The 21,187-nt window shown below is 35.7% G+C and overlaps 1 protein-coding gene across 1 annotated transcript in view; it reads right to left on the bottom strand.

Annotated features, from left to right (window-relative positions):
- The window catches only part of AKAP9 (A-kinase anchoring protein 9), a 219,170-nt gene that overhangs the window by 67,913 nt on the left and 130,070 nt on the right, over positions 1-21,187 (bottom strand). Inside the window, exons 18-23 of the mRNA XM_037741311.1 lie at positions 12,713-13,063; positions 10,924-11,148; positions 9,628-9,768; positions 9,042-9,145; positions 8,179-8,274; positions 5,889-6,094 (exon numbers count right to left, since the gene is read on the bottom strand). Of these exons, the coding sequence (XP_037597239.1) occupies positions 5,889-6,094; positions 8,179-8,274; positions 9,042-9,145; positions 9,628-9,768; positions 10,924-11,148; positions 12,713-13,063 (1,123 nt within the window). The remainder of the gene's footprint in view (positions 1-5,888; positions 6,095-8,178; positions 8,275-9,041; positions 9,146-9,627; positions 9,769-10,923; positions 11,149-12,712; positions 13,064-21,187) is intronic.

Here is a 21,187-nt window from a genome sequence, read left to right on the forward strand (position 1 = left end):
GTTCAGGCAATTCTCCTGCCTCAGCCTCCTGAGTAGCTGGGATTACAGGCACGTGCCACCATGCCCAGCTGATTTTTTGTATTTTTAGTAGAGACGGGGTTTCACTATGTTGACCAGGATGGTCTCGATCTCTTGACCTCGTGATCCACCTGCCTCGGCCTCCCAAAGTGCTGGGATTACAGGCGTGAGCCACAGCGCCCGGCTGTCTAATTCTTAATATAACAGCAAATACAACTTTCACTTTGTATTTTTATTTCCCAAAGTAAAAAACACATCAGCTACACTGGTACTTATTTTTATTACTCCATGTGCTCAAAATTGAATACTTCAAAAGTACTTAGAAGCGCAAGATAATCTTGGAATTTATAGCATCTTTACGTGAGAAATTAAATGCATTCTAGTGACATTTTCTTTCTCATGGGTACAGAAATGTGACGCAAAAGGAACAGTGCGATATCATGGGAACTCTAGGCCTTTTGGGGCAAAGGGACATGGAGAAGTAGTGGTGAGGTAGGTGAGAGAGCTAAAAGAAGGTAGCTGGAAAATAAGCTGGATCCAAGTTGTAAATGGTCTTGAATTTCATAGGAACCTTGGGGGTTTTGCTGTAAACAAACGGAAAGAGTAAATCATATTTTGAATAGGGAGCTAATATCAAATATGTGAATCAGGAAGCAAATTGTAGCAATGCAGAGGTAAGTTAAAGAAGAAAAAAAATTGTTTACATGTTATTTCAATTGTCCAGATGAGAACTGATAAAGACATGAACTAAGATGGTGGGTGGTGGGGGGTGGTGTCGAGAAAGAGCACAGGTTGGAGAAGACAATGTAGAAGACAAAAAGGAAAGAAGATCTGTAGAAGATGACTCTGGGCTTCCAGCTTAGACAATTCTTAGGTGACAGAGAAGTCATTAAGAAAAATACTAAAAAATCAGGAGAAAATATACATAGTAGGGATGAAAAATTAGTGTGAAATGTTAATGGGATTTGTGGAGATGAGCCAACTGTGGGAACTTTGAATCTGCAATGACTTAGGAGTTATTTGTAGAAAGGTGAGAGTTGAAACATTGGAAATAGATATATTTGTCTTAGGAGTAATATTTAGCGAGAGAAGGAAGACAAAGTTGAAGCCTCTGTATATCATAATCTAATAAAAGAACCTGTGTTAAAAAAATAAGAGAGAGATAGGAGAGAGATGTTCTTGCAGGCAAAAAGAGACTGCTTCAAGAAGACACTCTAGTAAAGTTATTTGTCTAGAAAGACAAACAGAAAAGGACTGAGAAGATGCTATGGATCTGACAACTGGGAGGTCGGTGTTCTCCTCTGAGAAAGCAGCTTTGATACTGCAGGAATAGAAATCAAAGCTGGTGAACACAGGAGTTAGTTTATTCTCTGATTAAGTTTGCTGAAGTTTACCTTGAGCAGGGAACAAAGGTGAGAAAATTCAACACTTCTTTTTAAAGACAGTATGAAGACAATCTAATGTTTTGGGGTATAGAGAAAAAAATCAACATGAAGAAAAGACTGAAGATACTGTATATTAGAGGGGAGCAAATCTCAAATACAAAATACAGAGGATGTGTGAAAGTGACTTACAAAACGTCTCTGAATGTTAGTTTCTTGAAATGGCTAATTTAAAAAAATAGACATTAAAGTACCTAGAAAAGGTGAAGATGTCAACTAGCTTAAATTATTGTCTTAATAACATTTTGAAGATATAAAGAATCTAAAATAATCTGAATATGTTCCAAGAAAAAAAGAATTTAAAAAAATCCTATAAAATAGAAAATGAGAAAGACATCAAGCTTAAGTTTTATTTTTAATAACTAGTCTTGAAGGGAAAAATTCATAGGATAATATAGATTAGCAGGGGAACTTCTGAGACGCCAATAATAGGCAGTCTAGTTTGGTAAATAGAATCATTTCAAATTGGCAAACCTCTTGGATTTATGTCTTAAACATAGTAAATGATGGTTATTCAAGTCCTTTCGTTATTAACTTTATGGATTGTATCATGTTCATTCCCTGACAGATAATGATAAACTCCTCAGGTTAAAGCAGGATGGGCAATGTGATAAAGCCTTCTCTGCCCCAAAGGCTCTCTGAATCTCTATGGCTTCAACAGAATCCACTAGGCTCCAGTCTGACCCTGATTATCTAACTGCTGAGAAAACTGTACGGAAGCCCTGGGAAACTTAAGAGGTTTGCCCAATATCACAGTGGGCTAGAAAAAAACCAAGGCCTTCTGATTAGTGCAGTGGCACGATCTTGGCTCACTGCAACCTTCACCTCCTGCGTTTCAAGCATTCTACTGCCTCAGCCTCACGAGTAGCTGGGACTACAGGTGTGCGCCGCCACACCTGGCTAATTTTCATATTTTTAGTAGAGATGGTGTTTCACCATATTAGCCAGGCTGAACTCCCGACCTCAGGTAATCCACCTGCCTTGGCTTCCCAAAGTGTTGGGATTACAGGTATGAGCCATCGAGCTTGGCCCCTAGCATTCTTCCTATAAGACAGCATTTTTCCAAAAGGAGGCTGCAGCAGACAAGATTCTGTCCTGGCCTCCTATGGGAGAGGTGAGCATAAAACCACTGAATCATCACAGTGCAGACCTAAAGGAAATTTTTTTTCAACACAACCTGGGGAATTCATTTTTATGAACTGATCTAACATTCATTCGGGTTTAAGTGATTTTATGTTCGCTCAAAATTTCCCTTCAATTTCTTAAACTAGGTTACTCTTATTAGTAAACTACGTTACAAATATTAGCAAATCTATTATCTATTTTTTTGAGTGTTAACAAGTCCATACATGTTTAAAATCTAAACAAGTTCAGACTTGAAGGCTGAAAATACATCACAAGTGTTACCACAAAAAGTCGTTTATGAAAACTGAAAAGCAAAAGTTGCTTCACAATTATTTTTTTATTACACTAAAAAACATAAAAGAAATCTTTCAAAAGTATATTTCATTTTAAAAAATAATGCTTCCATTATAAATATGAAGAAATGTCAGAAAAAATTCTTACATATGGAGCATAGCGTTAATATTTTAAAGCCAGTATTTTCTTTAAAGTTTATATAAAAATTAAGATGCAGATGGATTCATTAAGTGTCCCCAGTAATATCAGTGGCTACTCTAATTTTATTAGTAAGACTATCACATCACTGCTAAACATAAAAACATTAAGATGGAGTTAATTAAATGGAAAGTACATGTAACCAATGATACTAATCCTAGCAAAATTATCTCTGCTACAATATTCTATATACTATATTTCTTAACTGTGGATTTAGTTTTTCCTCTTAATATTATTCTTTCAGAATCAGTCAACAGTTAACTAAAATTTTAAAGGGTTTAGTTGATTCAAATATATGTAGTGGTTTTAGGCAAAATATTAAGTATCATGACTTTATTTTGCTTTCAATCAGAATAGCAATAATTCCTTCACTAGACTATGAATTGCTGTAAAGCTGAGAGCATAAAGTGCTCAGTAAATGTCTGTAGAATTAAACTCATAAAATTGTTTATAATTGGAAACTATGGCCAGTCCGTGGCTCATGCCTGTAATCCTAACACTTTAGAAGGCCACGGCGGGTGGATTACTTGAGGTCAGGAGTTCGAAACCAGCCTGGCCAACATGGTGAAACCCTGTCTCTACTAACAATACAAAACTATTAGCTGGGTGGGCATGGTGGCAGGCACCTGTAATCCCAGCTACTTGGGAGGCTGAGGCAGGAGAATCGCTTGAATCTGGGAGGTGGAGGTTGCAGTGAGCCGAGATTGTGCCATTGCACTCCAGCTTGGGCGACAGAGCGAGATTCAAAAAAAGAAAAAAGAAAACTATTACTGAATATCTTAAAATAGGATATACATATTTTATCTATGTTGGAAGATTAAGATACACTTATGCAAGAAAATAGGCTAGTGGATCAGAAGTCCTTTTAGGTCTGCTTTCTCATGGAAAGTGAACATAAATATCCTCTGTGCGTGAGTTAAATTACCAATTCATTCCTTTTTATGGACACAGTGCTCTGGAATTAAGTTCACTGTCTTTTAAGGTACGTTGTCTGCTGAATTCTTTGGCAGCCATGTTGAGAAGCATCTAAGAGAACTGCTAACAACAATAAAAAGCACAAAATACATCTGCAATGCACAGAACATTCTCAGAGTGTCTTTTGAACATGGCAGTCAACCTGGTCTACGTCTTACCAGTAGAACAGCAAAATCTCTCCCTAGATGGTTAAGTGAAACAAGCCTGTGAAAGAAATGTTTTTTAAAAAGCATAATTTGATAAACACTTTTACCAGACCAAGAAAATGTTATTTAATTCCTCTCTATAGCTAACAATCCATATGCAGATATCAAATAGCTGTGATTGAGAGCTTAACCAAGAGTGAAATTAATTTGAAAAATCCTTCTATCAAGTTTAAAAAGAATGAATTTGAAAGCAAGGTTCAAAATTCAGTATTTCAGCTCTTAATTTACTAAACGCAATTTTTTTCATAAGTAATGAGACACTGAACTAAAAGCAATTTTTAAAATTATCTTTGAACTTAATTGAGGTGTTTTAAAATCAGTTTTATTTGCAATTCCAAATCAAGCTTTTCTCTGTGCTTAGAAACACATTGCTGGCCAACTTATAATTAGGCAAACCTTCCACAAATGGGATAATTCCTTCTCATTTTTCCATATGAAATTTAACAGACAGAATGCTCTCAAAAATTACAAAAACTGGCATCTTAGGTCTGCCTCTAACTGGGGAGAAGTGCTTGAGTATGGAATGATAGTGAACTGTGGGCTTGATCTTCTGAGCCGGGAGTCCAGATTCTATGTTTCTCTATCTCACAAAACTTTTCTCCCCTTTTGATTTCCTCATTTCCCTCTCCTGCAAGGAACAAGAAATTGAAAAAACAGCAGACAATGAAGTTCAGCAATGTGATGGAAAGAAATGGAAAAAAGAGGCTAGGTATGGTGGTTCATGTCTGTAATCCCAGCACTTTGGGAGGCTGCGCCAGGCAGATCACCTGAGGTCAGGAGTTCAAGACCAGTCTCAGCAACATGGTAAAATCCTGTATACTAAAAATACAAAAATTAGCTGGGCATGGTGGTGTGCACCTGTAGTCCCAGTTACTTGAGAGGCTGAGGCAGGAGAATCACTTGAAGTTGGGAGGCAGAGGTTGCAGTCAGCCGAGATTGTACCACTGCACTCCAGCCTGGGTGACAGAGTGAAACTCTGTCTCAAAAAAAAAAAAGAAGAAAAAAAGAAAAAGAAACAGAAAGAAGAGCCCAGTCCACACAGCTAAAGGAAGACGGAGTTATGAAGAAAGCTCTGTCATATCAAGACCTCATCTCTGAATCCACATACATTTTTTAATATTTCAACCCACTTTTCCAAAAGGAAAAAAGAATCTAGTAGAGGACAGTCCAAAGATAAGACCAAACCTTGTGTTTCTTATCAAGACTTTCTTCTAACCATTTCAACAGGTATGTGAAACTGATGCTAGGTTCCTAAAAAGCCTTCATTTCTAATCTTTTCTTAATTTATAGGATGGTTTCAGGATGTCATCCATACCTCACAGATACTGGTAAGAGTCCCGAGTACTGAGTAGAAATTTTGTTTTATCAGTGGAGAAATGTAACAGCATTCTGGTTTATGTATGCACAGTAGCAACTCTGGGTAAATATAATGACAACTCTATGATACCCACTTGCAGAAATGCCATATAATAATGGTGTTTGAGAAGAGTCATTCTGAGGTATTTCTGTTTGAAGGTCCATTTGCTGGAAAATACTTATTTTCTCTTCCATATTTTCAACACATAGCAAAATGCCTTGAACTCAGCAAGATTTATTGAAATGATTGTTTCAACAGTATAGAAAATAGTACCTTTTGTGTGTTCTTCATGGACACATGACTTCACAGATGCCTCTGCTTCTGACCTCCAAATTAGGCTGGCAGATGACTGGCTTTTACTAGATCTATCTAGAATCCCAAGGACATGGCGACCAATTGTTTCTTCAACAGCTGCTGTGGTCTTTACAACTTCTAAGAGGATCTTCAAAAGTCTGTTATTAGCTTTCTGGAGTGCATACCTGTACAGATAAAGACGCACTGATTAAAATGTTTAATCTTTCGGAAGCAAACACTTTGATTATGTCCAACAAAAAACACACTGCAAAATATCTGATTTGCCGGGCGCGGTGGCTCACGCCTGTAATCCCAGCACTTTGGGAGGCCGAGGCAGGTGGATCACGAGGTCGAGACCATCCTGGTCAAAATGGTGAAACCCCGTCTCTACTAAAACTACAAAAAATTAGCTGGGCATGGTGGCGCGTGCCTGTAATCCCAGCTACTCAGGAGGCTGAGGCAGGAGAATTGCCTGAACCCAGGAGGCGGAGGTTGCGGTGAGCCAAGATGGCGCCATTGCACTCCAGCCTGGGCAACAAGAGCGAAACTCCGACTCAAAAAAAAAAAAAAATAACAGGTGATCCTCTCTATTAAAATAATATGCAAGAGTATCGACAATAAAGTGCTTCTTGTTTTTTATTTGTGACTATATATAAATATATTTTGAATAGAGACAGGTTTCACCATGTTGGCCAGGCTGGTCTTGAATTCCTGACCTCAGGTGATCTACCTGCCTTGGCCTCCCAAAGTGCTAGGATTACAGGCGTGAGCCACCACACTCGGCCTTGTGACTATATTATAAAGTGATTGTTTTTGTCTGAAAAATTTTGGCCAATCAGCTTAATCATATCATTTTTAAAAATGTACAGTATCGAATTGATCTGAAAAAACCCAAATAACTAAAGTCTTATGCTAGTAACTAGGTTACGAGAAAATTTTGGGAGACAAAATTTAAGTTTTAAAAACTATGGTAGTGACTAAGCATATGCAAGTTATTGAGCCTGATGTCCATAGTTATACATATGTATTTTCTACATTTAATCTTTCTATGTCAAACATAAAAACATATTTTAAAACATAATTTTAAAATCACACCAGGAAAAATTATGTGGTAGTATTTGTACAAGTTAACGGTGTTGAGCTGAATGTTTAAATTACTAAAAGTAATAGGCAGAGACCTGTGTTTAAAAAGGTCTGCAATGAAATTTCACTATCTGTCAACACCAGAGGGAGTATCACAGGCCGTTTTTATTACATCTATTCCAGAGGCAGAAATTTCTCAAGTTACACTCACCACACTCATTTCAGTCAGTAGAAGAAGCCTGTTTTCAACCAAATAGAATGAATTTGGTGTGTCTCTCTTTTTTAAAAGTAATCGTTATTTTAAAAAATTTGGCAAGTAATGCTAACCACCCACCAAAAATATCTCAGCAATTACTATTACAATTTTAATGCCTGTATTTCTAGACTTCTCCTCCTGCCTCTCATAAATACATATATATATATATATTTTAAAACAAAAATGAGATCATCCTGAAAAAAGTGCTTTTGTACACTCTCTTTTTTGCTTAACATGAACATTCTATCATGTGAAGAAAGGTATTTCCATAAATGGTGATTCAGAAGGCTGCCTGATTAATTTTCTTAAAAACTAAACAACTCTCTTGTCCTAACAACTCAGTTCAACAAAGGCACTGCAGCAGCAAACTTTATACATGCAGACAAAATAACAGACTTTCACGGTAAAGGTCTTCTGTCTTAAGATAGTTTTATCTTTCAGCTTCACACTGTAGGAGATGCCAACAATCAGGCTAAAGGATATCTGTTTTCAAAGGCACATGACATATCTATTTTAAGACAAGATAATAAATGGAGAAGTTTTTCTTTAGTATTTGTCAAGTGAAAGAGACGTTCTATTTTTGCACCTAGATCAAGTTCTCTGCTTATATAATCAAGAATACTAAAAATAAAACTCAAATAATTTAGTCGAAAGCCAAGGGTTTTATTTCCTTAACTTGTTCTGAGGTTTTGTTTAAGCCCCAAACCCCAGGACTAGAATAATATGAAAATATTTCTAATGAAAATAATTAAAATTAATCTGATGGTTAAAAAAAAAAAAAAAAAGAATGTTCATTTTATTGGCACTTACTGTAAAAATTCCTAAAAATCAAATACTGCATAGTTTTCAAAATTTACCAATTAGAGATAAATAATATAAAATAAACAAAGTGTTTATTTTATATTGCCATGGTAACTCTAATTTTCATACACTGTCTTTCTTGTTTGAGTTCCATACTGACTGCGTTCCATACTGATGATCCAATGGGGAAGCCAAAATCTTAGGGGCCAAATTCCTCCATGCAAGCTGAGGAAGGAGGTTAGGAGGACACAAGAGGGTTGACAGTCACAGAAATTGGAAAAGGAGGAAATTAAGTTAGTAAATATTAGTTTTAATTTAAAATTAAAGAAATAATTTCATTTGAATAAAACAAAGTTTAAAATATTGTGCTTAAAGTCTTTAATACTAATGTAGGATAACTATTCTCACTTAATATTTACATTTTTATATTAATCTCTACAAAAATCAAAGTAAGGAAAAGTTTTGTTAACATCAGGTGATTAATTTATTCCTCTATAGGACAGGGAAATAGATTAAAAGTTGTCATCTGTTATGTAGCAAATGCATGAAAGAAGTTAAATGTAGAATATTTATATTAACAATAGTTTTTTTTTTTTTCTCAGCATAAACAAGCCAGGGGATGGCTTACACTGAATACATGTCCATACAGTGAAGGAATATAGTTCACAAGTAGAACTGTGTTTTTAGGATACAAAATGGCATCTAAGTATAAAATTAATGAAGAAAGTTTCAATATTCAAATACCTTAATACTAACAATTAAGTATGTGATTAATATCCAATAAAAAATCATATAGAAATTTTTTTTAAAAAAATTTATTATTTAATGATGAAAAACTGAAAATCAACACATACATGGACATGTTTCATACACAGTATGATGACTGTTAAGACAAAGTATAAACGTACAAGATAAAAATAAGGATGAAGTTTATTACATGGAAACAACCATTTAAATTTACTTTGCACTGAAAAAGTACACATTTTATATACCTTTCATTAGATAAAATCTCAGGAGGCACATCGTCAGGTTTTCTGTCCAATTCCTTTTCTTTAAATGTCTCTTCCTCAATTTCTCCTTGGTTTTCACTTCCATTCTGTTTAAGTTTGTGTAAAGGAAGAGAGGATAAGACAGAAAGAAAACCTGTCATCTTGGAAATAGCATGTCATTCTTCTATATTGCTATGAGGTGAAATAGCAACCTCTGTGCACAAAATTGATACTATTTGGTATAATATTTAACTATATTTGAGATAAGTGTTATCAAAAGAGGATAAAACATTCTAGAACACAAATAAAAAATTTTAATGGGTTCAAATTATGCATGCTATAGTGCAACAATACAGTTTGTTAGGTTCTCTTTGGTGAAACAATAGTTGCTGTTGCAGCAATGCCAGATCCAAATCACCTTAAATGAAATGTAAGGCATTCTGACTCCACCTACCTTACACGTATGCAGTCATGAAATATGTTAAGCTCAATACCTATAAAAGAATACATCTTATACCAACAACAAAGACCAACAAATCCTACTGAATTGTTGATACATTGCTCCTAGGTGGGCCAAAGTCCATACTACCTGTGTTTGCGTACTGCTGTTGCGCAGCTCACAACACAGCTTCTCTCTTCCAGCTAAAGACAGCTGCTTTAGTGCTTCCAGCTCCTCTAAAAGCACCCTCTCTCTCTCTGAAACCAGGTTTTCATTATCTATGGAGGATCTCTAAATAAGAAAAAAGGTCATGAGAGAATATTGTTTGCGATAGAGAAAAAGGGCAGAAATATTAAGAAGACTCCTTTTAACCCCCAGGACCAATAGGTCCTGGCTCTACTTATGATTTATATTGCCATCATAAGGGGTTAAAAGTATATACAAAGATCAATGCAAAATTTAAGATATTTTTTAAAAGCCAATTAAGCCTAAATATTCAGGAATTTGTGCGGTTCAATTAATTTTATCAATTTTGCATTGAAAATTAAGAAGTTTGAATTCACAAAATGCAATGAAGAAAAGCAAAGTTAATTTTTCCAAATAATGTTTTATGCTCAGCTCCCAATTTTCCTTTTATTTTATATTTGAAAGAATACAGGTTATCTCTTATTTACTTATCTCTCTTTTTAGCTTCAGTTTTCAAAATTAAATTCAATAAATTTGTTTTCATAAGAACTTCTACATAAATATTTCTTGCTTTTCTGCAATGGTTTTGTGAGTATATTTTATACAGCAGTTGACGAGAATGCAGCTCCCAAATACCAAGAAGAATTTAAATTTAGTCAAGAAAGGGATAAAAATGTTAAATAAATTTGCATTTTTCAAATCAAGAAGAGATGTTTCCCTAGAAAGAGTTCCAGAAGCATACTACTTCTGATTTCCATTTATGATTAAAAAGATGGATTAAAGACAGATAAAGATAAACCTTTGAGAGGCTAATTGGTGGACTCACAAAACTATAAATGAATATAGGAAAACTGAATGATAGTAACTGTATAATGAAACACCTCAGCACAATGTTACTTCCAAAATGTCAAAGTGATATATATGGTTAATGGAATGATAAAAACAAAAACAAAAACAAAAACAAACAAAATACCTTGTAGCCACTTTTCCAGTGCTTGAAAAAGGAGTTAAATAAAATGACAGAAAGACAACACCCACTCCAAGATTGAGGTAGGTGTTCCTTACAAGATCTAAGGCTTCTATGTTAGTAGAATGTGTTCCTGATGCTAAATATATGTAGTTTATTCAGATTTCGGCAAAAAAAAAAAAAAAAAGATTATGGCTACATGAAAAATACTGCTGTTTTAATTTGGGGATCAGGTTCAAATTGGTGTTTGGAAAAAATAATTGAGGAGAGAAAAGGGACTATAAGACCCTTACCTGGGCTAACTGTCTATTAAGTCTCTTAATCTCTTCTTGTAGCTGTTCCTGGTCTTCTCGCTGTCTCTCCATCTGACGCATATGTGCTTGCCTTAACAGTTCTGTTGCCTGTTGATGTTCTTGGTATTGTCGTACAAGTTCCTGTCTCATATCTTCCAGCTGTTCTTCATTTAACATTAGTTGTCTAGAAGCATCCATGCTTGACACCGAAATCTCATCATGAATCTTTAATAGTTAAAAAAAAAAAAAATTCTATCATAACACATTTTGTGAAAATCTGTCAGCATTAATATTTTAAACAAATATGAAAGCAATTCTATTATCCCACAAAGAATGCGATGTTTTATTTTTATTAAACAAAAACATAATTTTTAAATGATGTTCTTAACTATAATTAAAAAACAACATAAAGTTACTTTATTATCATGTACGTTATTTTCCAAAAGCAAAACAGCTATTTATCAATTGGTTTAGATTTAATCTAATTCTAATAGAAAAAAATGAACAAAGATACTTAGGATTCCTTCTACTCTTAATGACGCTGTAATGCCATTATTCCTCTTGACATTTTATGATGGGAAAATAGTATCAATAGAATATTTTATATTTTAAAATTAAATGTACGAAACATGAGAAACTACTCATTTAATTTACACAGTGGTTACCACAGTACTATAGAGAAGGATTGATTAAAAAAATTTTCAATACATTTTATTTGAAAATAAAAGCTTTATATTCTAGACTCTCATACTCCTAGGAAGTCAACTCCTTAATACATTCTATGAGTACATCATTTCCTGGAGAGATGCTGCATTTTGAGTAATTTTGCCTTGAACAGTTGTTGGTAAATTAAAGAGGTCTTCAAGAACACCTAACAGGTTTTGAATTCCATAAAGAGTTGGTAATTTTATTTTATTTTTTATTTTTTTTGAGACAGAGTCTTGGCGTCACCCAGACTGGAGTGCATTGGCACCCTCTTGGATCACTGCAACCTCCACCTCCCTGGTTCAAGCGATTCTTCGGCCTCAGCTTCCCAGGTAGCTGAGATTACAGGCGTGCACCGCCATGCACAGCTAATTTTTGTGTTTTTAGTAAAGACGGACTTTCACCGTATTGGCTAGGCTGGTTTCAAACTCCTGACCTCAAGTAATTCACCTTTCTCAGCCTCCCAAAATGCTGGGGTTACAGGCATGAACCACCATACCTGGCCTGTAGTTGGCAACTTGAATATTAGTCTGAACAAAACATAACCTACCCAGAATATTAATAAAAAATTTAACATTCAGATAATGTTAAAATAAGTAGGATTTATTACTTTCTGTTAAAGGCAGTGAAGAGTTGAGGTACAGACACAGAATAGATCTTCTATTAATGAATAAGAAATCAAGAATTAGGATATAGATAGTAAATTCCTTTAAATAGTCTTCCTAAATAGGTAGCTATTTCCTTGTAATATTGCTGTAATTAGGTAAATATTTTATTCACAGATATTACCAAACTGTAGTACAGTTACTCTTGAAATAGAATTAATGTGCATACAACTTACAATGGGATTTTACCAGGTACAACATCTTTAAGATAAACAAGAATACCATGAACCAGACTTGTTTTATCTGATACTAATATTAAGTCACCTATCCATATATCTTACAATTAATAAAACAATGTGAATCATAAGACTGAATTTGATATTTTCCTCCTCCATTAAGCGCATTATTGTTAATATTTTTATAGTGAAGGAATTCACAATTTTTAAATAAGTTTTTTACATTCAAGGAGGCATACTTACAGATTCTCTGACTAAAAATGTTTTATCTTTGGAGAACATTTCTTCTGAAATAGTCAGCACACAGTCCTTTGTTTCTAGCATATCATCGGGATCATTATTTGATAATAAAACGTCCTTTCCATGTTCTCCTAACTCTTTACTGAGTGGTTTAAATTCCTCTTTAAATTTCACATCCACTGTCTCAAAAGTCTGAAAAGGAATTTGATCCTGTGATAATTTCCTTTCATTAAAATAATGTTCTTGCTGACACACAGCATGTGCTTGCTCTGCTGATGTATTTTCTTTTCCCCCAGATATTCTTCTAGATAGTTCAGTTTGTTGAGCAAATGCTATGCTCATTGATACAATAACCTAAAGAAATAACAGCAAACAACAAAGGATTAGATTTAGAAATAACAGCAGGAATTTAAAAAGCAAGTTACCACTCAAAATTGTATGAACAGAAGAAAGCATGGCCTCATGGTTCTAAACAAAAAGAAATCCTATATTAAAGTAATACAGACACAGATTCTCTATTTTACCATAAATCTAATGTCAAAGTATTTATTTTATGGCCTGCCAATTTAAATAAAAAGTAAAATATTTTCTTATTACAACAGCAATAAATGTTCAGTAAAAATTAGAAAATAAAAGCCTTTATCTTTCTCTCTTCCAAGAAAAATCACTTTAAACACTTTAGCAAATACTTTTCCAAACCTTCTTACTCTTCTTTACATATAGAGACAGATATGAATACAGATATCATTTTCCTATAAAAATGTGATCATAGGCTGGGCACGGTGGCTCACGCTTGTAATCCCAGCACCTTGGGAGGCTGAGGTGGGTGGATCACTTGAGGTTGGGAGTTCGAGACCAGCCTGACCAACATGGAGAAACCCCATCTCTACTAAAATAAAAACTTAGCTGGGTGTGGTGGTGCATGCCTGTGATCCCAGCTACTTGGGAGGCTGAACCAGGAGAATCGCTTGAACCCGGGTGGCAGAGGTTGCGGTGAGCTGAGATTATGCCATTGCACTCCAGTGTGGGCAACAAGAGAGAAACTCCGTCCCTCCAACCTCCCAAAAATGTGACCATATTCTAATACTGGAACCAATTTTTACAGCTTAACTATAGTAAATATATCTTCAAGTTCGGAAATAGAAATACATTTCAATATAATTTCCAATGGGTTCAAAGTTTCCTATTACATAGATGGATCATAAGTTTATTACATCAGTTCTCTCTGTTGGACATTTAGAGTGATCCCTGTCTTTTATTTTTTAAACACTAGTATGATGAAATATTTGTAATTTTATCATTGTGCATATCTTTTCTTATTTCCTCAAAATAAATTCCCAGAAACAGAACACTTAGTTTGTATGACTGGTAAATATGAGTAGACATTTCACTTTAATCCAATTTTATCTTTCACTACAACTATGATCCTGAATCCCTGCTTATTCTAGCCTCCCACCCCCACCCAGCACAAGTACTTAGGAATTCTGACTAGCAGTTTTGGCTTTGACAAGTCCCTACACCTTTGAGAACCAACTGTATCAATAACTTTAAGTCCTTTTTGAATAGATAATTTGTAATGAAGGAAGGGTGGCTATAATAAACACAGAATAAAGTATGCCTGGGATTAGAAATATTTGTACCTACTGACCTGCAGCCTTCTTTGTTTTTCCTGCTGGTCCAGGTCATATAACTGAACTTTTGTTTTAATTTCCTGTCTTGAATCTGATTCACCTATTTGGGGTCCTGATTCTCACCTGGTTCCTGTGCTAACCTCCTTTGGAATAATTTGACTCAAAAACACTAAGCAAATAAATCATTAAAGCTGAGTACAAAATCCTATAGTCTTCTCTAAGCCCACTTTTTATTTTTTTGAGACAGAGTTTCTCTCTTGTTGCCCAGGCTGGAGTGCAATGGCGAGACCTCAGCTCACTGCAACCTCTGCCTCCTGGGTTCAAGCGATTCTCCTACCTCAGCCTCCCAAGTAGCTGGGATTACAGGCATGTGCCACCATGCCCAGCTAATTTTTTGTATTTTTTGTAGAGACGAAGGTTCTCCACGTTGGTCAGGCTGGTCTTAAACTTCGACCTCAGGTGATCCGCCTGCCTCGGTCTCCCAAAGTGCTCGGATTACAGGAATAAGCCACCTCGCCTGGTCCTAAGCTCACTTTCTAAAAGGTAACATTATTCCGCATCTAAATGAATCTGTCTAAAAGTATAATGCTAAAACTGACTTAGAGGAATAATTATAATACCAGTAGCTAATGCAGAGAAAATTCAAGTGCTGAAACATTAGGAACCACATCAAAGGTCACATATTTAATAAATGTTAGGGAGGAAATTTGAATCAAAATGTGTCTATACAGAGCTCAAGCACCTTAAACACTATATGTCATCCTGCTTTTGCCCAGATAATCCTGCTACTACATCTTACCTACCAAATTGGACCTCTGGGTGCCTATGCTAGCTCAGACAGAACCAGGGTTTGGTAACAACAATGTCATCTGGAACATATACTCATTACAGCAAAATGTCACAAGATAAAGATAATCAAAAAATAATTAACTAGACAATACAACTTAACAAAACATATCTATAACTTTCTCTAATTAGTGGTCAAAACCTTAAGACTGGGTTTTGCTTTAATTTCCTGTCTTGAACCTGATCTGCCTCTGTCTCTTCATACTGAACATACTAGGAATATAACATGGAAAAACAAAAAGATTAAAAATATGAAAGAGAATAACAGAGATATGAAGGATAGAGTATGGTCAACCAACATTTAATTAGAGTTCCAGAAGAATATAATAGAGAACAATGGAAAGGAACTATTTCAGGAAGTAATGGCTGAGAACATTTATAGAAGACACCACTGCCAAGATTCAAGATGATCAATGAATTATAATAAAAACAAATACTGCATCTCTACAAAAACATTTGTAGCTGTGTGCAGTGAGCTACTCCAGGGAATGAGGTGAGAGGATTGCGTGAGCTCAGGACTGCAAGGCTACAGTGAGCTATGATCACATCACTGCACTCCAGCCTGGGTGACAGAACCCATCTCAAAAACAAAACAAAACAAAACAAAACACACACACACACACACACACACACACACACACACACACACACATCAAAATCAAAAAGATCTTAAATGTTTCCAAAACAAAAAGATGTATTACCCACAAGGGAACAACAAACTGACAAGAGCCTTGTTGACAGAAACAAGAAATCAGAAAACACTGGAATGTTACCTTCAAAGTTCTGGCATAAAAATAACTGTTAAATCAGGTTCAAATGGTCAACAAAATAAACTTTCATGGACAAAAACAAAGACAATTAAAAAACATTGTTTACTCCCAATAGATAATCAGTTAAAAAAAAAAAAAAACTTCTAAAAATTTTTCTTCAAAAAGAAATAAGATCCTAAAATGACGGCCTACGATGCAAAAAGGATTTGAACATAAACATCCTTTTTTAAAAAAAAAAACGTGGGCAAATTGAAATACTGACAGTATAAGACAATAATTTTATCTGAATTGTGGAATAAGAAAACACAAAGACTGTGCTTCCAGGCAACATAAAATAAGCCCACTACAGCCTGTTTCTCCCACTGATTACCTAAAAACTCTGAGCAAAATACAAAACCAACTGAAGAATTATGAAGAGTAAACAACAGCTAGGAGACTGTAGAGGGAAGTAAAAACTTAGAGAGGTAATTTGTATAGGAAAGATGAAACAGGATTTCTAGTCTGAACCTAACTGGGCGAACTGCCTATTTTTCTTTTTAAAATTCACATTCTTCAAAGAACTATAATGACATCCAGAGCATATAGAACATACAATTCAAAACATTTAATATACAATTCAAAATTAGACAACATATAATAAGTAGCATGTTGAACTCATTATCAACACACCTGTTCTAAAAGAAATACTAAAGGAAGGTTTTCAGGCTAAAGAAAAATGGCACCAGAGGAAAATCTGAAATTTGAACAATAGTAGAACATATACGCTTTTCAAGTACATATGGAGCATTCACCCAGAAAAGACCATATTTTGGGCATCAAATTTAAAAGAACTGAGACTATATGAGGTATTTTGCCTGACCACAAAGAAACTTAAAAATTAATTAATCAACAACAGGAAACTATCTGAAAATCATAAACACAAGGAAATCTGTGTATTTCTAAATAACCCATGAATCAAAGAGGAAGTCATGGAGGAAATAATATATTTCAATTGAATGAAAATTTGCAGAATGCAGCTTTAAATATTGCATACAAGGAAACATTGCTATATTTGCAAGCTATAATGTTTAAAGCTATAATACTATATTTTCAAGTATAGCATTAAATGAATTCATTAGAAAAGAAGAAATGTATTTTAGGAAAGCAGAAGAAGAGCAAATTAAATCCAAAGCAAGCAGAAAAAGGATATCAAAAAGATAAGGGCAGCAATCAAAAATAAAAACAAAAACAATAAAAACAATGAAACCAAAAGCTGAATCCTTAATATCAATACAATCAATAAGCCTCTAGCCAATTCAACAAAAAGATGAGAAACAGGGATAACACTGCAGATTCCACAGACATTAAATGACAAAAGAATACTACAGGTGGGTCCCAGCACTTTGGGAGGCTGTGGTGGGTAGATTACTTGAGGTCAGGAGTTAAGAGTCAAACCCCATCTCTACCAAAACAAACAAACAAACAAACAAACAAACAAACAAACAAACCCCCACAAAAATTAGCTGGGTGTGGTGGTGTGTGCCTGTAATCCCAGCTACTTGAAAGGCTGAGGCAGGAGAATCATTTGAATCCAGAGGTAGAGGTTGCAGTGAGCTGAGATTGTGCCACTGCGCTCTAGCGTGGGCGACAAGAGCAAAACACAATCTCAAAAAAAAAAAAAATACTACAACACAACTCTACCTATATAAATTCAACAACTTTAAGGAAATGGATCAAGTTTTTGAGTAATAGAAACTACCAACAGTCATTCAAAAAGAAATAGATAACCAACATAAAACTAAATCTATTAGATAAATTGGATTCACAGCTTAAAAATATATTCCAACAAAGAAAACTCCAGGCTCAGTTGCATTGACTGGCAAAACTAAAAAAATATTTAAGGATGAAATAATACCAATTCTATGTAAATTACTCCAGAAAATAGAAGAGGCAATCTATTTCAACACTGTATGGAGGCCAGCATTATTCTGATAATACAAACCAAGACATTACAAGAAAACAAAACTTCAAATAATATTTCTCATGAACACAGACATAAATATCCTTGCCACAATATTAGCAAAGAGAATCTAGCAATGTATAAAGAAAGGGGGTTGGCTTCCGAGCCGGCATGGGATGATTGAAATGTTTTATACCTTGATTGTGGTATTAGTTTCTCAACTTTTAACATTTGTTAAAACTCACCAAATTTTGCACTTGTAATTGGTAAATTTCATATTATTTAAACTATACCTCAGTAAAGGGAATTACAAACAAAGAACAAAAACACAAAGGAAGCTGTTGAAATTTTTAAAAATTGGTATTCTAAAAATCACTTTCTTTTGTATATGCATTCAGATTAGAAAGAAATGACAGATATAATTATAAAAATTCTGGTTTAGGGCTGGGCACAGTGGCTCATGCCTGTAATCCCAGCACTTTGGGAGACTGAGGCGGGTGGATCACGAGGTCAAGAAATCAAGACCATCCTGGCCAACATGGTGAAACCCCGTCTCTACTAAAAAATACAAAAATTAGCTGGGTGTGGTGGTGCGCGCCTGTAATCCCAGCTACTTGGGAGGCTGAGGCAGGAAAATCACGTAAACCTGGAAGACACAGGTTGCAGTGAGCTGAGATTGCACCATTGCACTCCAGCCCAGCAGACAGTGTGAGACTTCGTCTCAAAAAAAAATTTTTTTTTTGGTTTGGCAACTGAAAAAACAGACTTAACCACCCTGTTACTCTTTCCTTTACCTTCGCTATACTGTCTCACAAAATTCCACTTCTGGTTACAGTTAAATATGCCTGTGTAGCTGAATTTAACTGAGGAGGGGAAAAAAAAAAATCCAACCAACCCGATCGATCTTATTTTAAATTCATAACCACTACCTTTAAAATGGGCCCTGAATGCAATCAGCAATTTTACTCCATTTCTGATTCCCTCCCCTAGACAGACCTGTTCTCTCCTCTTAAACTCCAACATCTTCTCTTTCTTTGTCTCTCTCAGGTGTCAATCTCGCTTCTTGTTTTAGTGATAAAACAGAAGCAATTACTAGAAGAGAACTTTCACAAGCTCCGAATACATCTCAAAAGATACCTGAATAATGAACAAAATATTCTTTGCCTTCCTTCCTGATATTATGGATTACACTGCCACGCTCATATCTAATGGCAACCATCCAGGGAATGGAATCCCCTGTCATCTAATCAAGGACATTACTCCAGCAACTGCTCCTCTGACTCCTAAATCAGCTATTTCCCGTCCTCTCTCTTCAATCATTTCCATTAGCACAGAAATAGAAGCAATTTCTGTCATTTAAAATAAAAACAAAACAGCAACAACAAAAACTTACCACTTGACCCCCTATATCACTCTTTACCACTCTATTTCTCGGCAAACACACACACACACACACACACACACACACACACACACACACCCCCCCAACAAAACTACATTTTATATTATCACCCAGGGGACACACAGGTATGTATGTGTCTATAATTACAACTTTCCATTAATATTAAAATCTGACTCCCAACTCCCTAAATGGATTTCATGCCTTAAGAACGAGTTAAAACTCACAGTTTAAAAAACATTGCTCTATATGCTAACTCCCAAATTTACATTTCTAGTTTTATCTTATTTCCTAAAATCTAGATTATATCCGAACCACTGGCACTGACTTTCCTCAACATTTCCTTGGCTGTCTTTCCTCAACATTTATATTTGGACATTTAGTAAATATTTTTTCATTTAATGAGTCAAAAGCTGAATTCTAAGTCTCCTCATTCCTCTTCAAAACTACTCCTTTGCAGCTTTTGCCACCCTACTAAAGAACTCTAAGCAAACACCAATTTGACTCTTCAAGTTGCTCAGGTCAAATAACCGAGAGTAATATACTCCCCTGAACTGTGAGCCCTTGCCCTCTTTCCCTGTATTTCTTCATCCTATATCCAGTTACATCTGCAGAAGAGACAAATCTGTGCCAGGATTTCACAATATTTCACAAAATGGGTTCCATGAATGTGGGAGTTGCAGGATTAAACTGAACTGTCCTCCAACTCAGCAGAGGTAGCAGCTGGGCAAGCAGCCTTCACAAACTGTAGTCAAGTCTCCTGACCACGTCTTAAAGACATCTATTAGAGTAATTTTTGACCTTTCTTTTTTCTTGTCTCTCTCTCTTTTTTTTGAGATGGAGTTTCGCTCTGTCACCCAGGCTGGAGTGCAGTGGTGCTATCTCGGCTCACCACAGCCTCCACCTCCGGGGTTCAAGCGATTCTCTTGCCTCAGCCTCCTGAGTAGCTGGGACTACAGGTGCGCGCCACCATGCCCAGCTAATTTTGTATTTTTAGCAGAGATGGGGTTTCTCCATGTTGGTCAGGCTGGTCTCGAACTCCTGACCTCAGGTGATCCGCCTGCTTTGGCCTCCCACAGTGCTGGGATTACAGGCGTGAGTCACTGTGCCCGGCCGTTGTCTTGTCTCTCTTGACTTTCCCTTTCATATTTCTTAAAAAGGTCCTCCACCTGATATCTTCCTGATTCGCTCCCTCACTTCCTTTAGGATTTTCCTCTAATGTCACTTCATAAGTCAGGCCTTCCATGACAACCCTATATAAAATAACACCATCTCACTCCCCATGGATTTTCCTAGTCCCGTTTATTTGTTTTTTTCTTCATAGTACTTATCATCTGTATGTTGTCTACCTGTACCAACTAGAATGTAAGGTCTATGAGAGCAAAGATTTCATCCTCTTTTATTCTGTTATACCTCAGCATCCAGAACACAGCCTAATAGTGAAATGTAAATGAATGTCTAATTTGAATAGCATGTGCCCAAATCACAGGAGGAAACTAATGTGATCTACACTGGGAATCACTACTCTTATTGGGCTTCTTCTATATAGACTTGTGCTTTTAGAAAAATGATTCTCAGCCAGGTATAGTGGTTAATGCCTATAATTCCAGCACTTTGGTAGGCTGAGGTGAGTGGACTGCTTAAGGTCAGGAGTTCGAGATCAACCTGGCCAACATAGCAAAACCCAGGCTCCACAAAAAAATACAAAAAAATTAGCTGAGGTGGTGGTGCACACCTGTGGTCCCAGCTACAGTACTTGGGAGGCTCAGGTTGGAGGATGGCTTGAGCCCAGGAGTCAGAGTTTGCAGCGAGCAGGGATTGTGCCACTGTACTCCAGCCTGGGCCACAGAGCCAAACCCTGTCTCAAAAAAAAAAAAAAAAAAAAAAAAAAAA

Source organism: Cebus imitator, unplaced genomic scaffold, assembly GCF_001604975.1.
Source record: "Cebus imitator isolate Cc_AM_T3 unplaced genomic scaffold, Cebus_imitator-1.0 Scaffold98, whole genome shotgun sequence".
NCBI classification, from domain to species: domain Eukaryota; kingdom Metazoa; phylum Chordata; class Mammalia; order Primates; family Cebidae; genus Cebus; species Cebus imitator.